General features: G+C 49.3%; 1 protein-coding gene across 4 annotated transcripts in view; it reads right to left on the bottom strand.

The window, feature by feature from the left end:
- LOC119969358 overlaps nucleotides 1-21,139 on the bottom strand; it is a 41,756-nt gene that overhangs the window by 19,445 nt on the left and 1,172 nt on the right. For all 4 annotated transcript variants that reach the window (XM_038802900.1, XM_038802899.1, XM_038802898.1 and 1 more), the window contains one exon: nucleotides 5,034-5,124. In XM_038802900.1, the coding sequence (XP_038658828.1) occupies nucleotides 5,034-5,124 (91 nt within the window). The remainder of the gene's footprint in view (nucleotides 1-5,033; nucleotides 5,125-21,139) is intronic.

Here is a 21,139-nt window from a genome sequence, read left to right as displayed (position 1 = left end):
GAGGCCTGGACCAAAGGCGAGTGAGCCGCCAAGAGTAGTGACTCTGTGCTTCCATAGGTACAGGGTAAAGGAGAAGGCCCTGTGCTGGGCAAAGCAGAAGCGGGTGGTGCAGTGGGCTGGAGCTGGTATACGCATATATCAGGACTCTACGGTGGAGCTGGAGAGGAGGCGGGCTGCCTTCAGCCGGGTGAAGAAGGCGCTGGACATCAGTCAGGTGCGGTGTGGCAGAGTACACCCAGCTAAGTTGAGGGTGACCTACAAACCCAAGGACTTTTATTTCGAGACGGCGGAAGCAGCGGAAGAGTTTGCGAAGGCAGAAGGACTGTGGCTGAACTGAGAACTGGTCATGCACCGATGTAGCCTCATGTAACTGTATTTTTTCACTGTGGCGGGTGTATGTGCTAAATGAGCCAACGTTGTATGTACTTGGACAAGGGAAGAGAGGGGACTTTCACTTGCAATAATGGTTCTTTGGAGCTTGGGTGTGTATGCGGTGTTTGTGTGTGAAAGGGGATTTCTTGGTTTTCCTGGGGCCGGGCAAGGGGGAAAGAGACCCGGGTGGGGGCCTCCATGCTGGCTGGTTTAAGCCGGCCAGTGAACGGCTTAACGGTGGGGGGGGAGGGGCTGTGGCCATCGGCGCCTGGCAGAATAGGTCCCGATGAGTCTAGCCGGGGTGGAAAGATGGGGGGGAAGGAACAGAGGTTGGGGGGGGGGGGGGGGGGGGAGATTTTTGTAAGAGGAAGTGGAGGGGAGGAGCCCGGGCTTGCAATGCATGGGTGTCATCTACGGTACTCTTTTGGGGTTTGGATAGCATTGAAGGTTAGGAGAAGGGAGGGACTCTATAGGTTAATGGTGACATAGGCAATTCCTAATTCCTTTCTCTTTTATTTCTCCTTTGTTTGTCCCACCGTGGGAGGGTTTGTTCTATTTGATGCTTATATTGTCAGGTGGGTCGTTGCTTGGGGTGGTGAGAGGATGGGATCGTTGTTGTTGATAAGGAAATTGACTTTGTATTTGTTACCATTTACTGCTTGTGGGTGGGCTGTAAATTCTGGAGAAAATGTGAAAATGGAGAATTAAAATATTTTACAAAAAAATAATTCTGAGGCTGTGTGAGGCTCTGGTCAGACTCCATTTGGAGTATTGTGAGTAGTTTTGGGCCCTGTATCTAAGGAAGGATGTGCTGGCCTTGGAAAGGGTCCAGTGGAGGTTCACAAGAATGATCCCTGGAATGAACAGCTTGTTGTATGAGGAACGGTTGAGGAACGGCCATTAGCCCAGTACTCTGCATTCCTGTTACTCCTTCCAAAGTGAACCACCTCACACTTTTCCGCATTAAACTCCATCTGCCACCTCTCAGCCCAGCTCTGCAGCTTATCTATGTCCCTCTGTATCCTATAACAGCCTTCAGCACTATCCACAACTCCACCGACCTTCGTGTCATCTGCAAATTTACTAACCCATCCTTCTACACCCTCTTCCAGGTCATTTATAAAAATGACAAACAGCAGTGGCCCCAAAACAGATCCTTGCGGTACACCACTAGTAACTGAACTCCAGGATGAACATTTGCCATCAACCACCACCCTCTGTCTTCTTTCAGCTAGCCAATTACTGATCCAAACCGCTAAATCACCTTCAATTCCATACTTCCTTATTTTCTGCAATAGCCTACCGTGGGGAACCTTATCAAACGCCTTACTGAAATCCATATACACCACATCAACAGCTTTACCCTGATCCACCTGTTTGGTCACCTTCTCAAAAAACTCAATAAGGTTTGTGAGACATGACCTACCCTTCACAAAACCGTGTTGAGTATCGCTAATCAACTTGTTCTTTTCAAGATGATTATAAACCCTATCTCTTATAACCTTTTCCAACATTTTACCCACAACCGAAGTAAGGCTCACAGGTCTATAATTACCAGGGTTGTCTCTACTCCCCTTCTTGAACAAGGGGACAACATTTGCTATCCTCCAGTCTTCCGGCACTATTCCTGTCGACAAAGACGACATAAATATCAAGGACAAAGGCTCTGCAATCTCCTCCCTGGCTTCCCAGAGAATCCTAGGATAAATCCCATCTGGCCCAGGGGACTTATCTATTTTGACATTTTCTAAAATTGCTAACACCTCCTCCTTTTGAACCTCAATTCCATCTAGCCTGGTCGACTGAACCTGAGTGTTCTCCTCGACAACATTGTCTTTCTCCAGTGTAAACACTGACGAAAAATATCCATTTAATGCTTCCCCTATCTCCTCTGATTCCACACACAACTTTCCACTACTATCCTTGATTGGCCCTAATCTTACTCGAGTCATTCTTTTGTTCCTGATATACCTATAGAAAGCCTTAGGGTTTTCCTTGATCCTATCCGCCAACGACTTTTCGTGTCCTCTCCTCGCTCTTCTTAACTCTCCCTTTAGGTCCTTCCTGGCTAACTTGTAACTCTCAAGTGCCCTAACTGAGCCTTCATGTCTCATCCTAACATAAGCCTTCTTCTTCCTCTTGACAAGTGCTTCAACTTCCTTAGTAAACCACGGCTCCCTTGCTCGACAACTTCCTCCCTGCCTGACAGGTACATACTTATCAAGGACACGCAGTAGCTGTTCCTTGAAAAAGCTCCACATTTCGATTGTACCCATCCCCTGCAGTTTCCTTCCCCATCCTATACCTCCTAAATCTTGCCGAATAGCATCATAATTGCCTTTCCCCCAGCTATAATTCTTGCCTTGCGGTATATACCTATCCCTGCCCATTGCTAAAGTAAACATAACCGAGTTGTGATCACTATCACCAAAGTGCTCACCTACATCTAAATCTAACACCTGGCCGGGTTCATTACCCAGTACCAAATCCAATGTGGCCTCGCCCCTTGTTGGTCTGTCTACATACTGTGTCAGAAAACCCTCCTGCACACACTGCACAAAAACTGACCCATCTATAGTACTCGAACTATAGTATTTCCAGTCAATATTTGGAAAGTTAAAGTCCCCCACAACAACTACCCTGTTACTCTCGCTCCTGTCAAGAATCATCTTTGCAATCCTTTCCTCGACATCTCTGGGACTATTCGGAGGTCTATAGACAACTCCCAACAGGGTGACCTCTCCTCTACTGTTCCTAACCTCGGCCCATACTGCCTCAGTAGACGAGTCCTCAAGCGTCCTTTCTACCGCCGTAATACTTTCCTTGATTAACAATGCCACACCCCCCCTCTTTTACCATCTTCTCTGTTCTTACAGAAACATCTAAATCCTGGAACAGATAAAGGGGGATCTTATTGAAACTTACAGGATACTGAGAGGCCTGGATAGAGTGGACATGGAGAGGATATTTCCACGACTAGGAAAAACTAGAACCAGAGGGCACAATCTCAGACTAAAGGGACAATCCTTTAAAACAGAGATGAGGAGGAATTTCTTCAGCCAGAGGATGGGAAAAATATCAGCCGCTGTCGAGGTGATGGCGAATTACGATTTGGCGTCAAAGTGGCGCCCGCTGCGATTTTTGGCGTCCAATTGCGTTTCGCGATTTCAGCGTTGGCAAACGCAGAATCCCGTCCCCTTTCTTTTCTGAAGAAGGAGAAAGTGGACAGAGCCTTGTTACATGAGACTCACTTGAAACACAAGGGGCACTTAAAGTTAAGGTGGGATTGGGTGGGGAAGGTCTTTTTTGTTTTCTTCTCAGCAAACTGCAGGGGTGCAGCAGTTTTGGTCAACAAGAATGTCCCTTTCAAGATGAAATATTGTGTTCATGATAAGGGAGGCAGGTATGTGATTATCAAGGTGTCAGTACACAGAGAAACTGTCTCAATAATAAATGTATATAGCCTGTCGAATGACTCCCCTGAATATATCACTTAAGGCCTTTGTGGAGTTGGATCAGGGGTTATGGGGGCAAGGCAGGAGAATGGGGATGAGAAAAATAGCAGCTATGATTGAATGGCAGAGTAGACTCAATGGGCTGAGTGGCCTAATTCTGCTCCTATGTCTTATGGTCTTATGGAGAGTGACCTGGGGCTGGGATCGAACCTGGGTTCTCAGTGCTGAGACAGCAGTGCTAACCACTGTGCCACCCCAGTCCAATGAATCCTTGATGTGACCGTGTAGAGGGTATTTACTCTGTATCTAACTCTGTGCTGTACCTGTCCTGGGAGTTCTTGATCGGGCGCTGTAACGGAAGATTTACTTTAACCCCCGTGCTGTACCTGTCCTGGGAGTGTTTGATGGACAGTGTAGAGGGAGCATTAGTCTGTGTCTAATCCTGTGCTGTACCTGTTCTGTGAGTTTGATGTTCACACTGTCGCATTATCCAATACTGAGTAACTCAAAGCTAAAGTAAAAGTAGAAAATATGTCTCTAACAATAATATAATGTATAAAGCACCTTGGTGTTTTGGATTGACTTCAGTTACATCTTCCTCTTTCAAAGACAGTTGAATAGCCAATAGTGCTCACTACAAGCTGGGCCCAGCCATGATGGATATAGCATCACTACCAATGGCTGGGGGCCTCCTTCTGCTTTCCAGAAAAGGCTGGGTGACTTGGCAACAACATCACGTCAAGCGCTAAAGGGTTACACTAGTTGGTCTTTGATTCTTGCTCTCACCAACCAGCTTTTATTCTACTGTTTGCTTTCTCTCCTGTAGCCCCTTATTCTCCTGGGTTCATTAACTGCCAAGGGTGCTCTGATACTCTCTCAAGTGGCCATTCTTCATGGCTGAACCCATAGCTGTGTCAGCTGACTATTCAACCATAGGTTGTATCACAGCCTAGACCCATTTGTTTTTCACCAAATGGCTAGATGGATGCACCGCCACAAGAGTCACTGGGCAATAACCAGGAGAAGGAACCCTGGCAGAATTTCCAACAGGCCTGGTCCTATCTGCCCTGGTATAGTCTGTTATTACCCGGTATGATCAATTATAGTCAGGCATATCCATTACACCGTGGCTATTCCATGTGAACCCATGGCAGGGATTCAGTGCGAGTAATTTGGATGCAAGGGCTTGTCCCTGCAGAGACTTACCATGTCCATGTACCGCTCGAACACCAACGGTGGATAAAAGACCCCGAGCTCTCAAGAGATTAGTGCCTCGAAACACAGAGAACCCCAACATCTGTGAAGGAACATTACGTGATTAAATTCATCCAGAAACACAAAATGATTCACCTTAAAACAGGTCAGTCCATCACATCAAAACAGCAATGAAACAGATGAACTGGAATGCAAGAGAAAATTATAACTGGTACAAAGTGTGACAATAACACAGCGGTCGCTGCGAAAGATGGTACAATAGAAACATAACTGCTACTTGATCTGGACATTTCTGGTCCAGCCACTTCTGATTGCTTCCATTTCAAAAGCTGCCTCCAAGGAGCACAGTTCCTGGAAGAAGCTGATATCTGTCCAGAATGTGTTAGCTGCTCATTATCTTCTAACCTCTCTTGCAACTGGGCAGGATGCAAAAAACTCACCTGATAGACCTGAGATGTCCAACTTTTTAGGAGTATGTGTGGAATGGGAGCAGATGTTTACCATGATGTAATAGTGGAACATACATAAAAAGTCGATCTTGAAAAATGAAGTGTGAGACTCTACACAAAAATACATAACCATACAAGGATGTCCAAACTTCTCCTTCATTCTCTAAATCATAGGAACCTATAAATCATAGGAACACAGATGTTTCTTTCACTCTCTCTTTCTATCTGCATCTTCCTGTCCCATCACTTCTGCTTCTTTCTCTCTCTTCCCCTACCCTGCTACATTTTTAGAACTACTTCATTAACTTCAGCAGTGGAGTCCCTGCTTCGAAACATGGGCCAGGATTTTAATGGCGGGGTTTCCATTTTCCCGCATCTGAGGAATCAGTGGAGAACAAATCACCAATACAAATTGCCCTCTAGACATTTATTGCTCCAAAAAGTGTTAATTGGTTTAATCCTGGTTCAATTCCGGCTTTGTGTGACTGTGTGGAGTTTGCACATTCTCCCTGTGTCTGCATAGGTTTCCACCTGGTGCTCTGTTTTCCTCCCACAGTCCAAAGATGTGCAGATTAGGTGGATTGGCCATGATAAATTGCCCCTTAGCAGGTTAGTTGGGGTTACAGAGATAGGGTACTCTATCAGAAGCTCAATGCAATTCGATGGTCCGAAAGACCTCCTTCTGCACTGTAGGAATTCTATGGTTCTAATTGGCTCGAGGTGGTATGTCCGGCTCTCATTCGGGAAGACGTCCTGCCTCAGAGTCCCAGGAGTCCTGAAACAGGTCAGTGTGGGGGTCTCAAGGCAGGGATGGAAGGCGAGGCCCAGGAGTGTGGGTAAAGGGGGGGTGGAAGTATTGGTGGGGAGACCTGCCAGGGCCAGACCTTCTGTGGTGGGTTACTTGATGTTAAAAGGGGACTGCTGATGAAGGCAAAGAGCAAGGACCTTTTTCAGGTTGGCAAACTGTAACCAGTGGAGTACCTCAGGGATCAGTGCTGAGGGGTCTACTATTCACAAACTACATCAATGACTTGCATTAAGGTACTGAATGAATGGTAGCTAACTTTACTGGTGACATGAAGATAGGCAGGAAACAGGAGGTAGAGACTTCCAGTGGCGGCCATGGAGTGAGTGGTCGCACATTTGGTGGCTCCTACTTGAGATGGATTTTTTCGGTCCTTGGGACGTTTGAAGTCAAAAAGTGTATAAGTGCCCAGGGAACATTATAATACTCTGGTGGGGCTGGTGTATGCCTCATCGGACGAGGAGTGCCGCGAGGATGAGAGCAGCTGGAGCAAGAAAGTTTTTGTGGTGCGACAGAGATGGCAGAGAGCAAGGGGACAGCGCTGCCCTTCCAGTGGGCACCACAGTAGCTTAGTGGTTAGCACTATGACTTCACAGTGCCAGGGTCCTAGGTTTGATTCCCGGCTTGGGTCACTGTGTGGAGTCTGCACATTCTCCCGGTCTCTGCGTGTTTCCCCGTGTGTTCCGGTTTCCTCTCACAAATCCTGTTAGATTGGACATTCTGAATTCTCGGGGCTTTTCACAGTAACTTCATTGCAGTGTTAATGCGAGCCCACTTGTGACAATAAAAAGTATTATTATTAGTCCACGGAGAAGCTGGTGAATTCCTCAATGGCAAATTTGAGCAGCAGAGTAAGGAGTCCTCAGTCGATTTGGCCAAGGTGGTGGAGCCGCTTCGGGGAACAATTGAGTGGGTGGAGCAGAGGCAGAAGTTTCAGGGCCTGATAATCCAAAAGGTAGAGGAGTAAGTGATGGAGCATGAGGATCTGTTGACCTCACTGGAGGCGGAGATGGGAAAAGGCTGAGGGAGAAGCTGAAGCACCTTCAGAGCTGGTCCAGGAGGCAGAATCTGTGGATTGTGGGGATGCTCACTAGCATGGAAAGTGCAGAAGCTGTCAAGTATGCGGTGAGCATGCTGAAGAAGCTGCTGGGAGAGGGGGGCCTTTGACCAGCCCCTCGAGTTGACCAAGTGCACAGGGCGCTGAAGAGGCTGCCAGTGAGGGAGCTGCTAAGGGCAATGGTAGTGAGGGATCTGCTAAGGGCAATGGTAGTGAGGGAGCTGCTAAGGGCAATGGTAGTGAGGGAGCTGCTAAGGGCAATGGTGGTGAGGCTGCATTGGACAAGAAGATCCTGAGGTGAGCAACGCAGACCAAAAAGTGTACCTGGGAGATGAGTGAGCTGTAGATTTACCAGGACCTGGGAGCGGAGCTGGCCAAGTGGAGCACTGGCTGTAATTCGGATAAAGGCTGCCCTCCACAAGAAGGGGATGAAGTTTGGAGTTTTGTACCCCGCCCACTTGTGGGTGACCCGCCAAAAGCAAGAGTTTCATTTTGACTCGCCGGAGGAGGCAATGGAGTTTGAGAGACCATGTACTGGGAGGAGTATAAGGACATTGAACTTTGGGGAGAAGTTCTGTGTATAGTGTGGGGCACATAGGGTGGGTGGATTACGGCAGGGTTGATGGGGACGTGGTGTTGGTGAATGTTACTTTTGTTTTTCTTTGTTGGCTGTTGGGCAGGATGGGGGTGTAGGGGTAGATTGGAAGGGTAAGGGGTAGTCAGTGGCCTCGGCCAGCGGCTAGTTAACAGAAGTGAAATGGGGGTTGCCAGGGGATTGGTTCCTTGTTTGGGTGTGGGGGAGAGCGGGTTGTTGACATGGTGTGCCACAATTGGGAAGGGAGAGATGATGGCAGACATTTTGGGGTAGGTCTGGAAGAATGCGTGACGCAGGCCGGTGGGGGGAGGGGGGTTGCTGGCTTAAAAAGTAATATGGTTGGGTGGCATGGTGGCACAGTGGTTATCACTGCTGTCTACGTCGCTGAGGACCCGGGTTCGAATCCTGGCTCTGGGTCACTGTCTGTGTGGAGTTTGCACATTCTCCCCGTGTCTGTGTGGGTTTCATCCCCACAACCTAAAAAATGTGCAGGCTAGGTGGATTGACCACGCTAAATTGCCCCTTTATTGGAAAAAAATAATTGTGTACTCTAAAGTTATTGATCAGCCGGGGGGGGGGAGAGAGAGAGAGAGAGAGAGAGGGCACCCCCCCGGTCAGGTTGGTCACTTGGAACGTGCGAGGGTTGAACGGGCCAGTTAAGCGGTCGCGTGTTTTCGCGCACTTGAGTTTGAAGGCGGACTTTGTGATTTTGTAGCAGACACACTTGAAGTTGGGGGACCAGATGAGGTTGAGGCTGTGGAAGGATGGATGGGGCAGATGTTCTACTAAGGGTTGCTCATGAAGATGAAGAGGCTGGCGGTGTTGGTTAATAAGAAAATGGCATTTGAGGTGAGGAGCATTGTAGCTGATCCGGGGAATGGTATGTGATGGTCAGCGGGAAGCAGGAGTGGATGCCGGTAAACTTAGTGAATGTTTATGCCCAAAATTGGGACAACGTGGACTTTGAGGCGGGTATTAGGGAAGATCTCGGACCTGGACACACATAGGCTGATAATTGGGTGCAATTTTAAAAAGGTTCTCGACCTGAGGGTCTGGTCGATCCCTAAGTCGTTGAAGGTGTCGGCAGTGACAAGGAAGCTGAGGGAGTTCATGGATCATATGAGTGGGGTTGGGGGGGGGGGGGGGGGGGGTGGTTGCAGGCAGGGAAGGCCCCAGGGCTGGATGGGTTCCTGTAAAGACTTAATTACCTGTAAATGCTCGCATTCAAAGCATTGTCTTGCATCTCTGACTTTGTCTAATTATATGTTTCTGGAACATACCTCTTCATTTACCTGAGGTAGGAGCAGTGCTCCAAAAGCTAGTGTTTGAAACAAACCTGTTGGACTTTAACCTGGTGTAGTAAGACTTCTTACTGTCCAAGAGGGTCATTTAGGAGTCTGTAACAGCAGGGAAGAAGCTGTTTTTGAGTCTGTTCGTGCACGTTCTCAGACTTTTGGATCTCCTGCCCAATAGAAGTTGGAAGAGTGAGTAAGCTGGGTGGGAGGGATCTTTGATTATGCTACCCGCTTTCCCAAGACAGTGGGAGCTGTAGACAGAGTGAATGGATGGAAGGCAGGTTTGTGTGATGGACTGGGCTGTGTTCACGACTCTCTGAAGTTTCTTGCTGTCTTGGGCTGAGCAGTTGCCATACCAGGCTGTGAAGGGGTGGCAATTGTCAGCGAATGCGCGCAGGCTATTTAATGTTATTACAATGCTCTCGGAGAGGCAGGAGGTAGAGGTAGTGGTGGAAATGGATGCGGACAGGCATTTGATCGGGTGGAGAGGGCATATTTGTTGGAGTGCTCGGTCAGTTTGGGTTTGGCCAGGAGTTTGTGGAGTGGGTTCGGCTGCTATACAAGGTGCTGAGGGCTAATGTCTGTACGAACAGGATGAGCTTGGGGTACTTAAGGCTACACTGGGGACGAGGCTGGGGTGCCTACTCTCCCTGTTGCTTTTGCCTTGGCAATAGAACCGCTGGCTCCCCTTAGAGGGTTGAGGGGTTGGAACGGATTGATCAGGGGGGCAGGGGTTCTGAGCACAGAGTCTCGTTGTATGCTGAAGATCTGTTGTTATATATTTCGGACCCTGTGGGCAGCTTTTGTGGGGGGGGGGGGGGGGGGGGGGGGGGTGGGAGGGGATGAAGTTGTTCAGTATCTAAGAATCCAGATCGCACGGAGTTGGGCGCAGTTACACAAATTGAATTTGTGTAGCTGATGGAGGCAATGAAGGCAGATTTCAATAGGTGTGATGTGCTGCCACCTTCAATGCCTGGGTGGTTAAATGACAGTGCTGCCCAGGTTCTTTGTGCTCCAGAACATCCCCATCTTTGCCCCCCAAGACCTTATTTTAGGAAGGTGAATGGGAAAATCTTGGGGGTATGTGTGGGTGGGAAAACCACGGGTGAGCAGTGGTTTTTGGAGAGGGGGCTGAGACTGGCGCGGCCATGTTTTAATAAATTATTATTAGGCGCACACTTAGCATGGTGAGGAAATGGGCTGTGGAGGAGTCGCGGTGTGAGACGGTGGAGGCGGGTTTCGTGTAGGGGGGACAAGTCTGAGGGCACTGTTGTTGGTGTCCCTTCCGTTCTCGCCGTTGTGGTACTTCTTGAGCCCAGTGGTGGTTCCGGCGTTGCGGGTGTGGAGCCAGTGTAGGCAGCATTTTGGGTTAGAGGGGCATGTCGTTGTGGGCACGGATATTTGATAATCACAGGTTTGTGCTGGCGTGACGATTTGCGAGGTTCCAGGGTTGGTGGCAGGTGGGGATAGAGTACTTTAGGGACTTAGTTTTTTTTTTAATAAACATTTTATTGAGGTATTTTTTGGTTTTATAGCAGCTGCATATACACTACAATCCCCCCACACACTCATCCCAGCCAACAACTAACTTGATAGAGTTTTTCGAGGAGGTCACAAAGATGATTGATACAGGTAGGGCAGTGGATGTTGTCTATATGGACTTCAGTAAGGCCCTCATGGCAGATTGGTACAAAAGGTGAAGTCACACGTGATCAGAAGTGAGCTGGCAAGATGGATACAGAACTGGCTAGGTCATAGAAGGCAGAGTAGCAGCAATGGAAGGGTGCTTTTCTGTAACTGGTCTGATTAGTACGTTTGCGGAAGATAAAGGTTGGTGGAATTGCGGATAGCAATGAGGACTGTCAAGAGGATACAGCAGGATTTAGATCATTTGGAGACTTGGGCGGAGAGATGGCAGATGGAGTTTAATCCAGACAAATGTGAGGTAATGCATTTTGGAAGGTCTAAAACAGGTAGGGAATATACAGTGAATGGTAGAACCCTCGAGTATTGACAGAGAGATCTAGGTGTACAGGTCCTCAGGTCACTGAAAGGGGTAACCCAGGTGGAGAAGGTAGTTAAGAAGACAAATGGCATGCTTGCCTTAACTGACCAGTGCATTGAGTATAAAAATTGGCAAGTCATGTTGCAGCTGTATAGAACCTTAGGTAGGCCATACTTGGGAGTATAGTGTTCAATTCTGGTCGCCACACTACCTGAAGAATATGGAGGCTTTAGAGAGGGTGCAGAAGAGATTTACCAGGATGTTGCCTGGTATGGAGGGCATTAGCTATGATGAGAGGTTGAATAAACTCGGTTTGTTCTCACTGGAACGACGGAGGTTGAGGGGCAACCTGATGGCGGTCTACAAAATTATGAGGGGCATAGACAGAGTGGATAGTCAGAGACTTTTTCCCAGGGTAGAGGGGTCAATTACTAGGGGCACAGGTTTAAGTGCAAGGGGCAAGATTTAGAGAAGATGTACGAGGCCAAGTTTTTTACACAGGGTAGTGGGTGCCTGGAACTCGCTGCCGGAGGAGGTGGAAGCAGGGATGATTGGATGTTCCGGTTTCCTCCCAGTCCAAAGATGTGCAGGTTAGGTTGATTGGTCATGATAAATTGCCCCTCAATGTCCAACAGTTAGTTGGGGTTTTGGGGGTAGGGTGGGTGGAGTACTCCTTCGGAGTGTCGATGCAGACTTGATGGGCCAAATGGCCTTCTGCACTGTAGGAATTCTATGATTATATGAAAGGGTGCGAGCAATAGTCCGCTGAAGAGCTTGGTAGGGAGTTCAGTGGGAGGAAAGATGGTGGGAGGAAGCTTGCCAGCTGGAGTGGCTCATAACCAGTGGATAAGCTGGCTGAAGTGATGGCGGGGAAGTTCGAGCGGCTGTTTTCCAAGCACTTCCAACAAGTATCAAGAGGAGATGATGGCCTCGCTCAAGGAGTAGGTGGATGAGACTCTTGTCCCGATAAAGGAGGCTGTGGCTAAGACTTTGATGGTGCAAGGAATGGGGTGGAGGAGGAATTGTTGCAGCACATAGAACAGTTTCTCCTTATAGATGAGGAACTGCAGAGGGCGGTGGAGAGTAACAAAGGGCTGAGAGCCAAAGTGGAAGACTTGGCAAAGAGGTCTCAGAGGCAGAATTGTGAGGATCGTGGGACTGCCTGAGGGGATGGAGGACCTGAGATGGTACACTTTCACAGCTACCAGGTGATGGAAAAGGTGTTTGCGATGGGCGAAGCTGGATCAAGGGGCTGGTTTAGCACAGTGGGCTGAATTGCGGCTTGTAATGCAGAACGCGAGCAGCACGGTTCAATTCCCTTACCAACCTCCCATACAGGCGCCGGAATGTGGCGACTCGGGGCTTTTCACAGTAACTTCATTACGCAGGAAGCCTACTTGGTGACAATAAGCGATTATTATAATATTATTATTAAGAGATGAGATGGGACGTCGGGTGGTATCGTATATACCAGGATCTCACGGCGGAGTTGCGAGAGCGAGAAGGCGGGTGGCCTTTGGACGGTCGAAGGCGATGTTGCTTTTATACAAATGAGGCTTGGAGTGGTCTACCCGGCGAAGCTGAGGGTCAACAACTCAAGGGACTGATACTTTTGAAAAGGCGGAGGCATTTGTGAAGGCTGAAGTACTGGGACTGAATTGAGTTTGGACTTTGTATATTTTTTCGTTCTTTCAGGTTATGTTGGGGAGGGGATGGTTTTGGGACCTTGGGTAATTTCATCAAACTTATTATAGAATTTATTGGGATTTGGTTCTTCTTAGTCTGAGGGATTCTTGTGTTGGGGAGTTGGAAGGTTCTGGATTTAGGGGGGGGGGGGATCCTTTGTGTTGCTTTCTTTTTGATATTGGGCGTGGGATTCTGGCAGGGGCCACCTCGCTAGCGAACGTAATTTGTGGCTAGTGAACGGGAGTAAGGTGAGGGGGAGGGGCAATGGCCTTGGAATCTGCAATGGACAGGTTTTTGATCAGCCTGCGAGGTGTGAATGGTGGGTGGATGGGGATGATACTGGGAGAAGTGGTTTTCAAGAGGAATGGCTGGAGGTCTGGGAAGGGGAGGGTGGAGGTGGCTGACGGTGATGAAGGGTAGGGCTGGGAGTCGTGGTTATGACTGATGGGGGAGGGGTGAGAGGCCACTGGTCTGTTTGGTAACTTGGATTTGCGTGAGGACTGGGGGACTGGTGCAGTGAGCGACAGTTTTCTCACATTTGAAGAGTTTAAAAGCCGATGTGGTTCTGTTGCAAGAGTCCCATCTGAGGGTGAAGGACCAGCTGAGGCTTCGGAAGAGCTGGGTGAAGTCAGGTATTCTGCTCGGGCTTGATAGGGAGATAGCAATACTGGTGGGTAAGAGAGTGAGGTTTCAGATGGAAAGTGTGTAGCTGACCAGGGGTGGGCAGGTGCATGATAGGAACAGGTATTTTAGAGGTGAGGGTTGGTGATGCTGGTTAGCGTGTATGCCCTGAATTGGGTGAAGTAGGATTTACAAATATGTTGGCTGCCATACCAGATTTAGATACGCACCAGTTGATACTGGGGTGGGGTGGGGAGGAGGTCTTGAATACAGTGCTGAATCTGAAGGAGGTAAGTTTGTGTTCGCTGACCCTCTCGGGAGGAGTGGGGGTGGCAAAGGTGTTGGCTACATTTATGGGGGAGATTGAGGGAGGGGGGAGAACCTGTGCAGATTTTTACATCCGCAGGACAGAGTGTACTTCTTTTTCACCAGTACCCAATGTGTATTCAAGGATTGACTTTTATTATGGGGCAGGCGCTGTTGGCCGGGGTGAGGAGAGCAGAATATTCTGTGATTGTTATCTCACACCATGCTCCACATTGGTTGGATGTGGACCTGAAGAAGGGGTTGGCACAGACGCCTGCCTGGAGGTTGGATGTGGGGCAGTTCCCAAACCTTTGTGCAAAGATGGGAGAGGGAGGATTATATGGAGTTTAATAGGAATGGGGAGGTTTCGCCATCAGTGGTGTGGGAAGGGTTGAAGGTGGTAGTGACGGGTGAGATCATCTTGTTGAAGGCTCAGGTGGACAGTGAGGCAAGAGGAGCGGCAGTGGCTAGTTGAGGAAATTCTGTAGGTGGATGGAAAGTATCAGAGGATCCTACTCCGGATCATCTGGTGAGGAGAAAGGCATTACAGGCAAGGTTTAACCTTCTGGCCACAGGAAAGGTGACTTGGCAATGGAGGTGAGCACAGGGGGCTGTGTACGAGTATGGGGAGAAGGCCAGTTACTTGCTAGCAGGCCAGTTCTGCCAGCAGATGACTGCGAGAGAGAGGCTGTTCAGGTGCAGGATGGGGCAGGAGAGTTGGTGGTGGCACTGGAGCAGGTGAACAAAGCTTTTGAGGAGTTGTGTAGAAAGTTGTATAGGTCGTGTATATACAGACATGAGGGAGCTTTTGGGGTGCTTGGAGTGCCCAAAAGAACAATATAGCACAGGAACAGGCCCTTCGGCCCTCCAAGCCTGTATCGGTCATGATATAACACTTGGTCAAAACCCTCAACACTTCCTAGTCCTGTATTCCTCTATACCCCTATCCATGTGTTTGTCAAGATGCCTTTTGAACGCCGTTAATGTATCTGCTTCCACAACCTCCCCTGGCAACGTGTTCCAAGCACTCACCACCCTTTGTGTAAAAAAAAAACCTGCCTCGCACATCTCCTCTAAACTTTGCCCCACGGACCTTAAACCTGCGTCCCCTGCTGACTAACCCCTCCACCCTGGGAAAGATTGCCTGCCCATCCACTCTATCCATGCCCCTTATAATCTTGTGGACCTCCATCAGGTCACCCCTCCACATCCACCATTCTAATGAAAAGAAAGGAGGAGTGGAGGAGAGGGCTGGGTTGGAAGAGCCAGTGGGGATGGAAGAGTTGCGGGTGAGGGGGGGGCAATAGGGAAGATGCAGTTGGGTAAGGCACCGATGGAGTTTTATAAAAGGATTTTGAATAAGCTGATGCTGCTATTGGTGGAGATTTTTCAGGATGCGGTGGCTAAGAGACGATGGGACAGGCATCCATTTCATTGCTGCTTAAAAAAAAGGATAAGAACCCGGTGGAGTGTGCGTTGTGTCGGCCAATATCTCTGTTGGATGTGGATACCAAGATGGGTGCTGACGCTTAGATTGGAGTAATGCCTCCTGAAGGTGATTGTGTTGGGGGGGGGGGGGACACGGTTCGTAAAGGGCAGACAATTCTCACTGAACCAGCGGTGTCTGTTGGATGTGGTGCTTTCTCCAGCAGAAGGGAGGGTGTTGGAGTTGGTGGTGGTGCTGGATGCAGATAAGGCCTTTGATCCTGTGGAGTAGAGCTATTTATTTGTGGTGTTGGAGAAATTTGGGATTGGGCCCAAGTTTGTGACATGGATTAAATTACTGTATATTAATAATATTTATTTGTGTCAGAAGTAGGCCTACATTAACACTGCAATGGAGTTACTGTGAAAATCCCCGAGTTGCCACACTCCGGCACCAGTTCGCGTACACTGAGGGAGACTTCGGCATGTCTAATTCTCCTGAAGAGCACGTCTTTCGCGTCTTGTGGGAGGAACACTGAGCATCCGGAACAAACCCACACAGACACGAGGAGAACGTGCAGAGTCTGCACAGACAGTGACCCAAGCTGGGAATCGAACCTGGGACCCCTGGTGCTGTGAAGCAACAGTGCTAACCACTGTGCTACTGTGCCACCCATAAAAATCGAAGGTGAGTTTGCGCATGAATGAGGTAAATTCAGGGTACTTTCCGTTACAAACGGGAACGAGGCAGGGGGGCGCCCCATGTCCTCCCTCCTGTTCATGCTGGCAATAGAGCCCTCGGCCATAGCGCTGAAGTGCTCGGAATAACGGGAGGGGTGGAGCATGGGGTGAGTCAATATGCTAATGATCTGTTGTTGTATATCTCCAATCTGGGCTCTTCGGTGGGGGATATAATGTGCCTGCGTCGGACATTTGGGGCTTTTAAGGCTATAAGTTAAATTTGGAAAAGAGCGAGTGTGTTGTGGCATCTTCGGGGGTAGGATCGGATTTGGGCCTGGCTCCGTAAGTGAATTTTACACACCTGGTGCAGTAGGGTCAAGGCGGATTTTATTGAGATGGGACAGCCTTCCACTATTGTTGGCAGGCCTTTTCAGGTGGTTAAGATGAACATTCTAGTGGTGGCACGATGGCGCAGTGGTTAGCACTGGCCACCTCACAGTGCCGAGGGACCAGCTTCAAACCCGGTCCTGGGTCACTGTTTGTGTGGAGTTTGCACTTTCGCCCCGTGTCTGCCTGGGTCTCATTCCCACAACCCAAAGATATGCAGGGTAGGTGGATTGACCACGCTAAATTGCCCCTTAATCGGAAAACATTTTAAAAAATGAACATTCTGCCACTGTTTTTTTCAATGACTTCTGGTCCTTTTGCTGAAAATGTTTTTTAAGGGGGTGGAAAGGCTGATTTTGTCATTTGTGTGGGCAGGAAAGGTGGCAAGGATTGGGAGGACGGTGCTTCGGAGAGGCAACAGTAATGGGGCCTGGCCCTTCCGAAACTGACGTATTATTAATGGGTGGCAAATACGAAGAAGATGCGGGCTGGAGCAAGAAGCCGAAGGCTTTGTGGGTGAGGATTATAGATCATAGAACTTACAGCGCAGAAGGAGGTCATTCTGTCCATCGAGTCTGCACCGGCCCTTGGAAAGAGCACCCCACCGTACCTTTTTGGACAGTAAAGGCAATTTAGCATGGCCAATCCACCTAACCTGCACATCTTTGACTGTGGGAGGAAACGGTGTTAAGTAATGGGTTAAGGGACATTCCAATTAGTTTGTCTCCTTTATGTTCAGTATCCAATAACTGAACTGATATGTAAAGAGGCTTCAGGTGACCTTTGTGTCAGGTGATGTGATGATAGAGTTTTGTGAGGAGTCTGTTAAAGTGAAATCAAGGTGTTTGTGAAAGGAGCAGAACCTTGGACTCTTTATACAACAGCAGCTAAACATCTAACAACCGGAGCACCCGGAGGAAACCCACAGACACGGGGATAAAGTGCAAACTCTGCACAGACAGTAACCCAAGCCGGGAATCGAACCTGGGATCTGGAGCTGTGAAGCAACTGTGTTAATCACTGTGCTACCGTGCCGCCCGTGGATTTAGGTGTCAGGAATGGGGGCACAGGCAATGGCACCGCTCCTATTTGCCCCAGGGAAATATTTGGGGAGTCAGTGGGGAGGCCATGTTCAATGGAGGCAATTTCGGCAGCATTTTAGGGTTAGGAGCGGGGGTCGAAAGTGGATCCCGATTCGAGGGAACTACGTGTTTGAGCCGGTGAGGTTGGATGCTCGGTTTCGGGGATGGGAGGAGTGGGGCTGATTGTAAATGAAGGATCTTTTCCTACAAGGGCAGTTTGCAAGGTTGGAGGAGTTGGGGAAGATATCTGGAATCCCGTGAGGGGATGTTTTCAGGTATATCCCGGTGCGGGATTCGCCAAAAAATGTTTTCCGACTCTTCCAACTCACCCTCATCATTGTTGGAGGGGATGCGTCGGTGATGGAGTGGAGTGCGGGAGGGGATGTCATCTCGACGATCTATGGAAGGATTTTGGAGGAGGATATGGTGGCTCTGGAGGGGATTAAACCCAAGTGGGAGGAGGAGCTGGTGATGGTGCTGAAGGAGGGTTGTGGTATGAAGTGCAGTGGAGGGTGAATGACCCAACCTCATGTGCGCAGCTGGGGTTGATACAGCTAAAGGTAGTACATAGAGCGCACTTGATGAAGTCGAGGATGAGCCGATTGTTTGAAGGCAAGGAAAATGCTTGTGATTGGGTGAGATAGGGCCCAGCCAATCAAGTGCACTGTTGAGTGTGAGGTCAGTCTACTCCCATTCCTGTTGCCTCGGTGTGGTTGGAGGGAATCTAATAGAGTTTTTGTACCTGGAAAAAGTGAAATTTTCTTGAGGGGGGGATGATGTGAAGGGTTCCACAAAGATGGGGGTTTGTTTTGCACTATATGTCAAGGAGTTGGTTACCATCAGCTGTTACGGGTAGGGTGGCATAAGTGGGGTGTTTGGCTGTGGTTACTCGGGGGCGGGCCTGGGGGTTTCTGTTTTTCTTTGCTACGTTATGTGATTTGAAATGATAAAATATCAAAAATTTGAATAAAAAATAATTTTTTTTAAAAGCACTTCAGAGATATACACGCTACTCATCCTCGGATGAGGCGCTTAATCTATGAAGAAAAGTTGAATAGGTTGGGCCGCCATCCATTGGAGTATAGAAGATTGAGAAGTGATTTTATTGAGGTGTACAAGATCCTGAGCAGACCTGATAGGAGGGATGATGAGAGGATCTTCCGTTCCGGGGGGGAAGACTAGAATGGGGGATATAGTTTAAAACTAAGAGATAAGGACAGAGATAAGGAGAAACCTTTTCTCCCAAAGGGCCTTTGGTGTGAGAAATTTCCCTTCTTCAGAGAGTTGTGGAGGTGAGGCCTTATTCAAGGCAGAGCAGACAGATGTTATTTAGACAAGCGTGTCGAGAAGTTATGGGGAACAGACAAGAAAGTGGAGCTGAGGCCACAATCAGCCATGATCTTATTGAATGGCGAAGGCTAAATAGCCCATGAGCCTCACTCTGGCACTCAGTAAAATCATGACCGATTTTCAGCCTCAATTCCACCTTCATGCCCTATCTCCACATCCCTTAATTCACTTCTAGAGAAATAGAATTAAATAACATGTTATGTTAGACTGTATTAAATCTTGGTTAGACCGCCTTTGCAATACTGTACAAAGCTCTGCATAGTTCCTGCAATGGCATTGGAGGGTGAAAATAGATCAGAGAGGTTCTAAGTATCAAGGGCAGCACGGTGGTACAGTGGTTAGCACTGTTGCCAAACTGTGCCAGAAACCCAGGTTCAATTCTGGCCTCTGTTAACTGTGTGGAATTTGCACTTTCTCCCCGTGTCTGGGTGCGTTTTCTCCGGGTGCTCTGGTTTCCTTCCCACAGCCCGAAGATGTGCAGGTTAGGTTATGGGGATAGGATGGGGTGGATGGGGGAGTGGACCAGGGTAGGGTGCTCTTTTGGAGGATCGGTGCAAACTCAATGGACCAAGTGGCCTCCTTTCACACTGTCGGGATTCAAAAGCTGAACAGACCAGGGTTCTTTTCTCTGGAAAAGAGAAGACTGAGAGGAACCTGATAAATATATTTTTAAATGATGAAGGGTAGACAATATGATGACCCTTGTGGAAAAGTCCAAATTAGGAATCATCGTTTCAAGATGGTCATTAAATCCAACAGGAAATTCAGTAGGAACATTTTATCGAGTGGGTGGTGAGAGTATGGAACACCAATTACCATGAATCGTTCAGGCAAATAGCATAGATACCTTGAAGGGAAAACTGGGGAATAGAAAGATATATTGAAGTGGTTGATCAGCTGAGAAGAGTCTCGGGGATGCAGCAGAAACACAGGAACAGACTGGGTGAGATGAATGGCCTGTTTGTGTTAAAATTCAATTTAATTCTGTTTACAATCTTCAGAGTTTAAAACCCACCTAATCTTTACCTCAATCACCTCCCCTTGTGCCAGGGCCCTCCAGGTTCACTGACGGGGGGGTTGGGGGAATACTGCCAGGGGTGCAGACACCGGATCACCCCCCACCCCACCCGCCCTCCGGTTCACTCCCCTGCAATACATACCTGCCGCACTATGGGGGTGGGTTTGGCAGTTTACAGCGGGTCTGGTCCATGGGATGGAGGATGATGACAACCCCTCTGCGATAAGCTCGGGTGCTCCACAAACATATGCCAATGTCTGACCCCTGCCCATGGTAACATTTTCCACTATCCACCTGGGTGATGATCCCTGCATGCGAGCTGGCCATTCCATCACACTGTGGTGGGGGTGGTTGGGGGGAGGGAAGGGGGACAGTGTGGGGAGCACACGCCACTCTAAACATCTGGCCATTGCCTCCCCTCTTCTTCCCACCCCACCGCACCCCCTCTCTGGCCAGCCCAGCTCAGATCACCCCTCACACCCATCGGAGCACTGAGGCAGGTGACACAGTGTTAACAGGTGTTTAATGTGACAACATTTATTCAGGTTTGTGCCCTGCACCGGTTTAACACCAGTTAGACTGATGTCTAACTGCCTGGCCTTACGGGCCCTAATGCTACATCTGGGTGGATCCCCAGATGGTACAGCAGGAGTGGAGGCGGGACTTTGTGATTCCCGCCTGTGACCTGGGACTCCATTGGCGGCCATCTTCTGGGGCAACTGGGCCCAGCTGCTGCTCGGGTGTCCCAGGTGGCTTGGGTACCGCCTGTTCTGCCCACTGCCCACAGATGCGTCAGGGACAGGGGGGAGAGAGTCCGAGGTGCTGCAGTATTCTGGCACCTTCCTTGCGGGAGTCATTGGCATCGGCCCTATCACCACCTCCTCCCTCAGGGGTGCCCGATGGCCCCAGGCTACTCCATGGGATGGGGGTGTGAGCAGAGCTATCCCCGGAGGCTCCCCCGTCACCTGGCGCTGCCACTCCTGGAGGCCCACTCTGGTCTCGACCAGGGTCCTGCATGCTCGTGGCTTTGGGGCACAGGGAATGGACCATCTCCATCTGGGACTGGGCTACATCACCCATCACGACTGTCTGGGTTTGAGTCACATCAGCCAGTGAATGCGCCATTTCCCTCTGGGACTGGGCCACCTCCCTCTGTGTTTGCGCTACGTCGGTCTGGGCTATACCGCCAACATTCACAGTCATGGCCCGCTGTGACTGGGCCATGCTTAGGAGCGGCGCTACAATTTCCAGGTGGCTCTGGTACATGGCTGCCTGTGAGAGGGCAGCCTTGTCCTGCGCCTCAGCCACCAGCTACACAGAACCCCCCAGGCTTTG

Source organism: Scyliorhinus canicula, chromosome 7 (assembly GCF_902713615.1).
Source record: "Scyliorhinus canicula chromosome 7, sScyCan1.1, whole genome shotgun sequence".
NCBI lineage: Eukaryota > Metazoa > Chordata > Chondrichthyes > Carcharhiniformes > Scyliorhinidae > Scyliorhinus > Scyliorhinus canicula.
The sequence above is the reverse complement of the archived record's forward strand: the minus strand, read 5'-3'. Positions and strand labels throughout refer to the sequence as shown.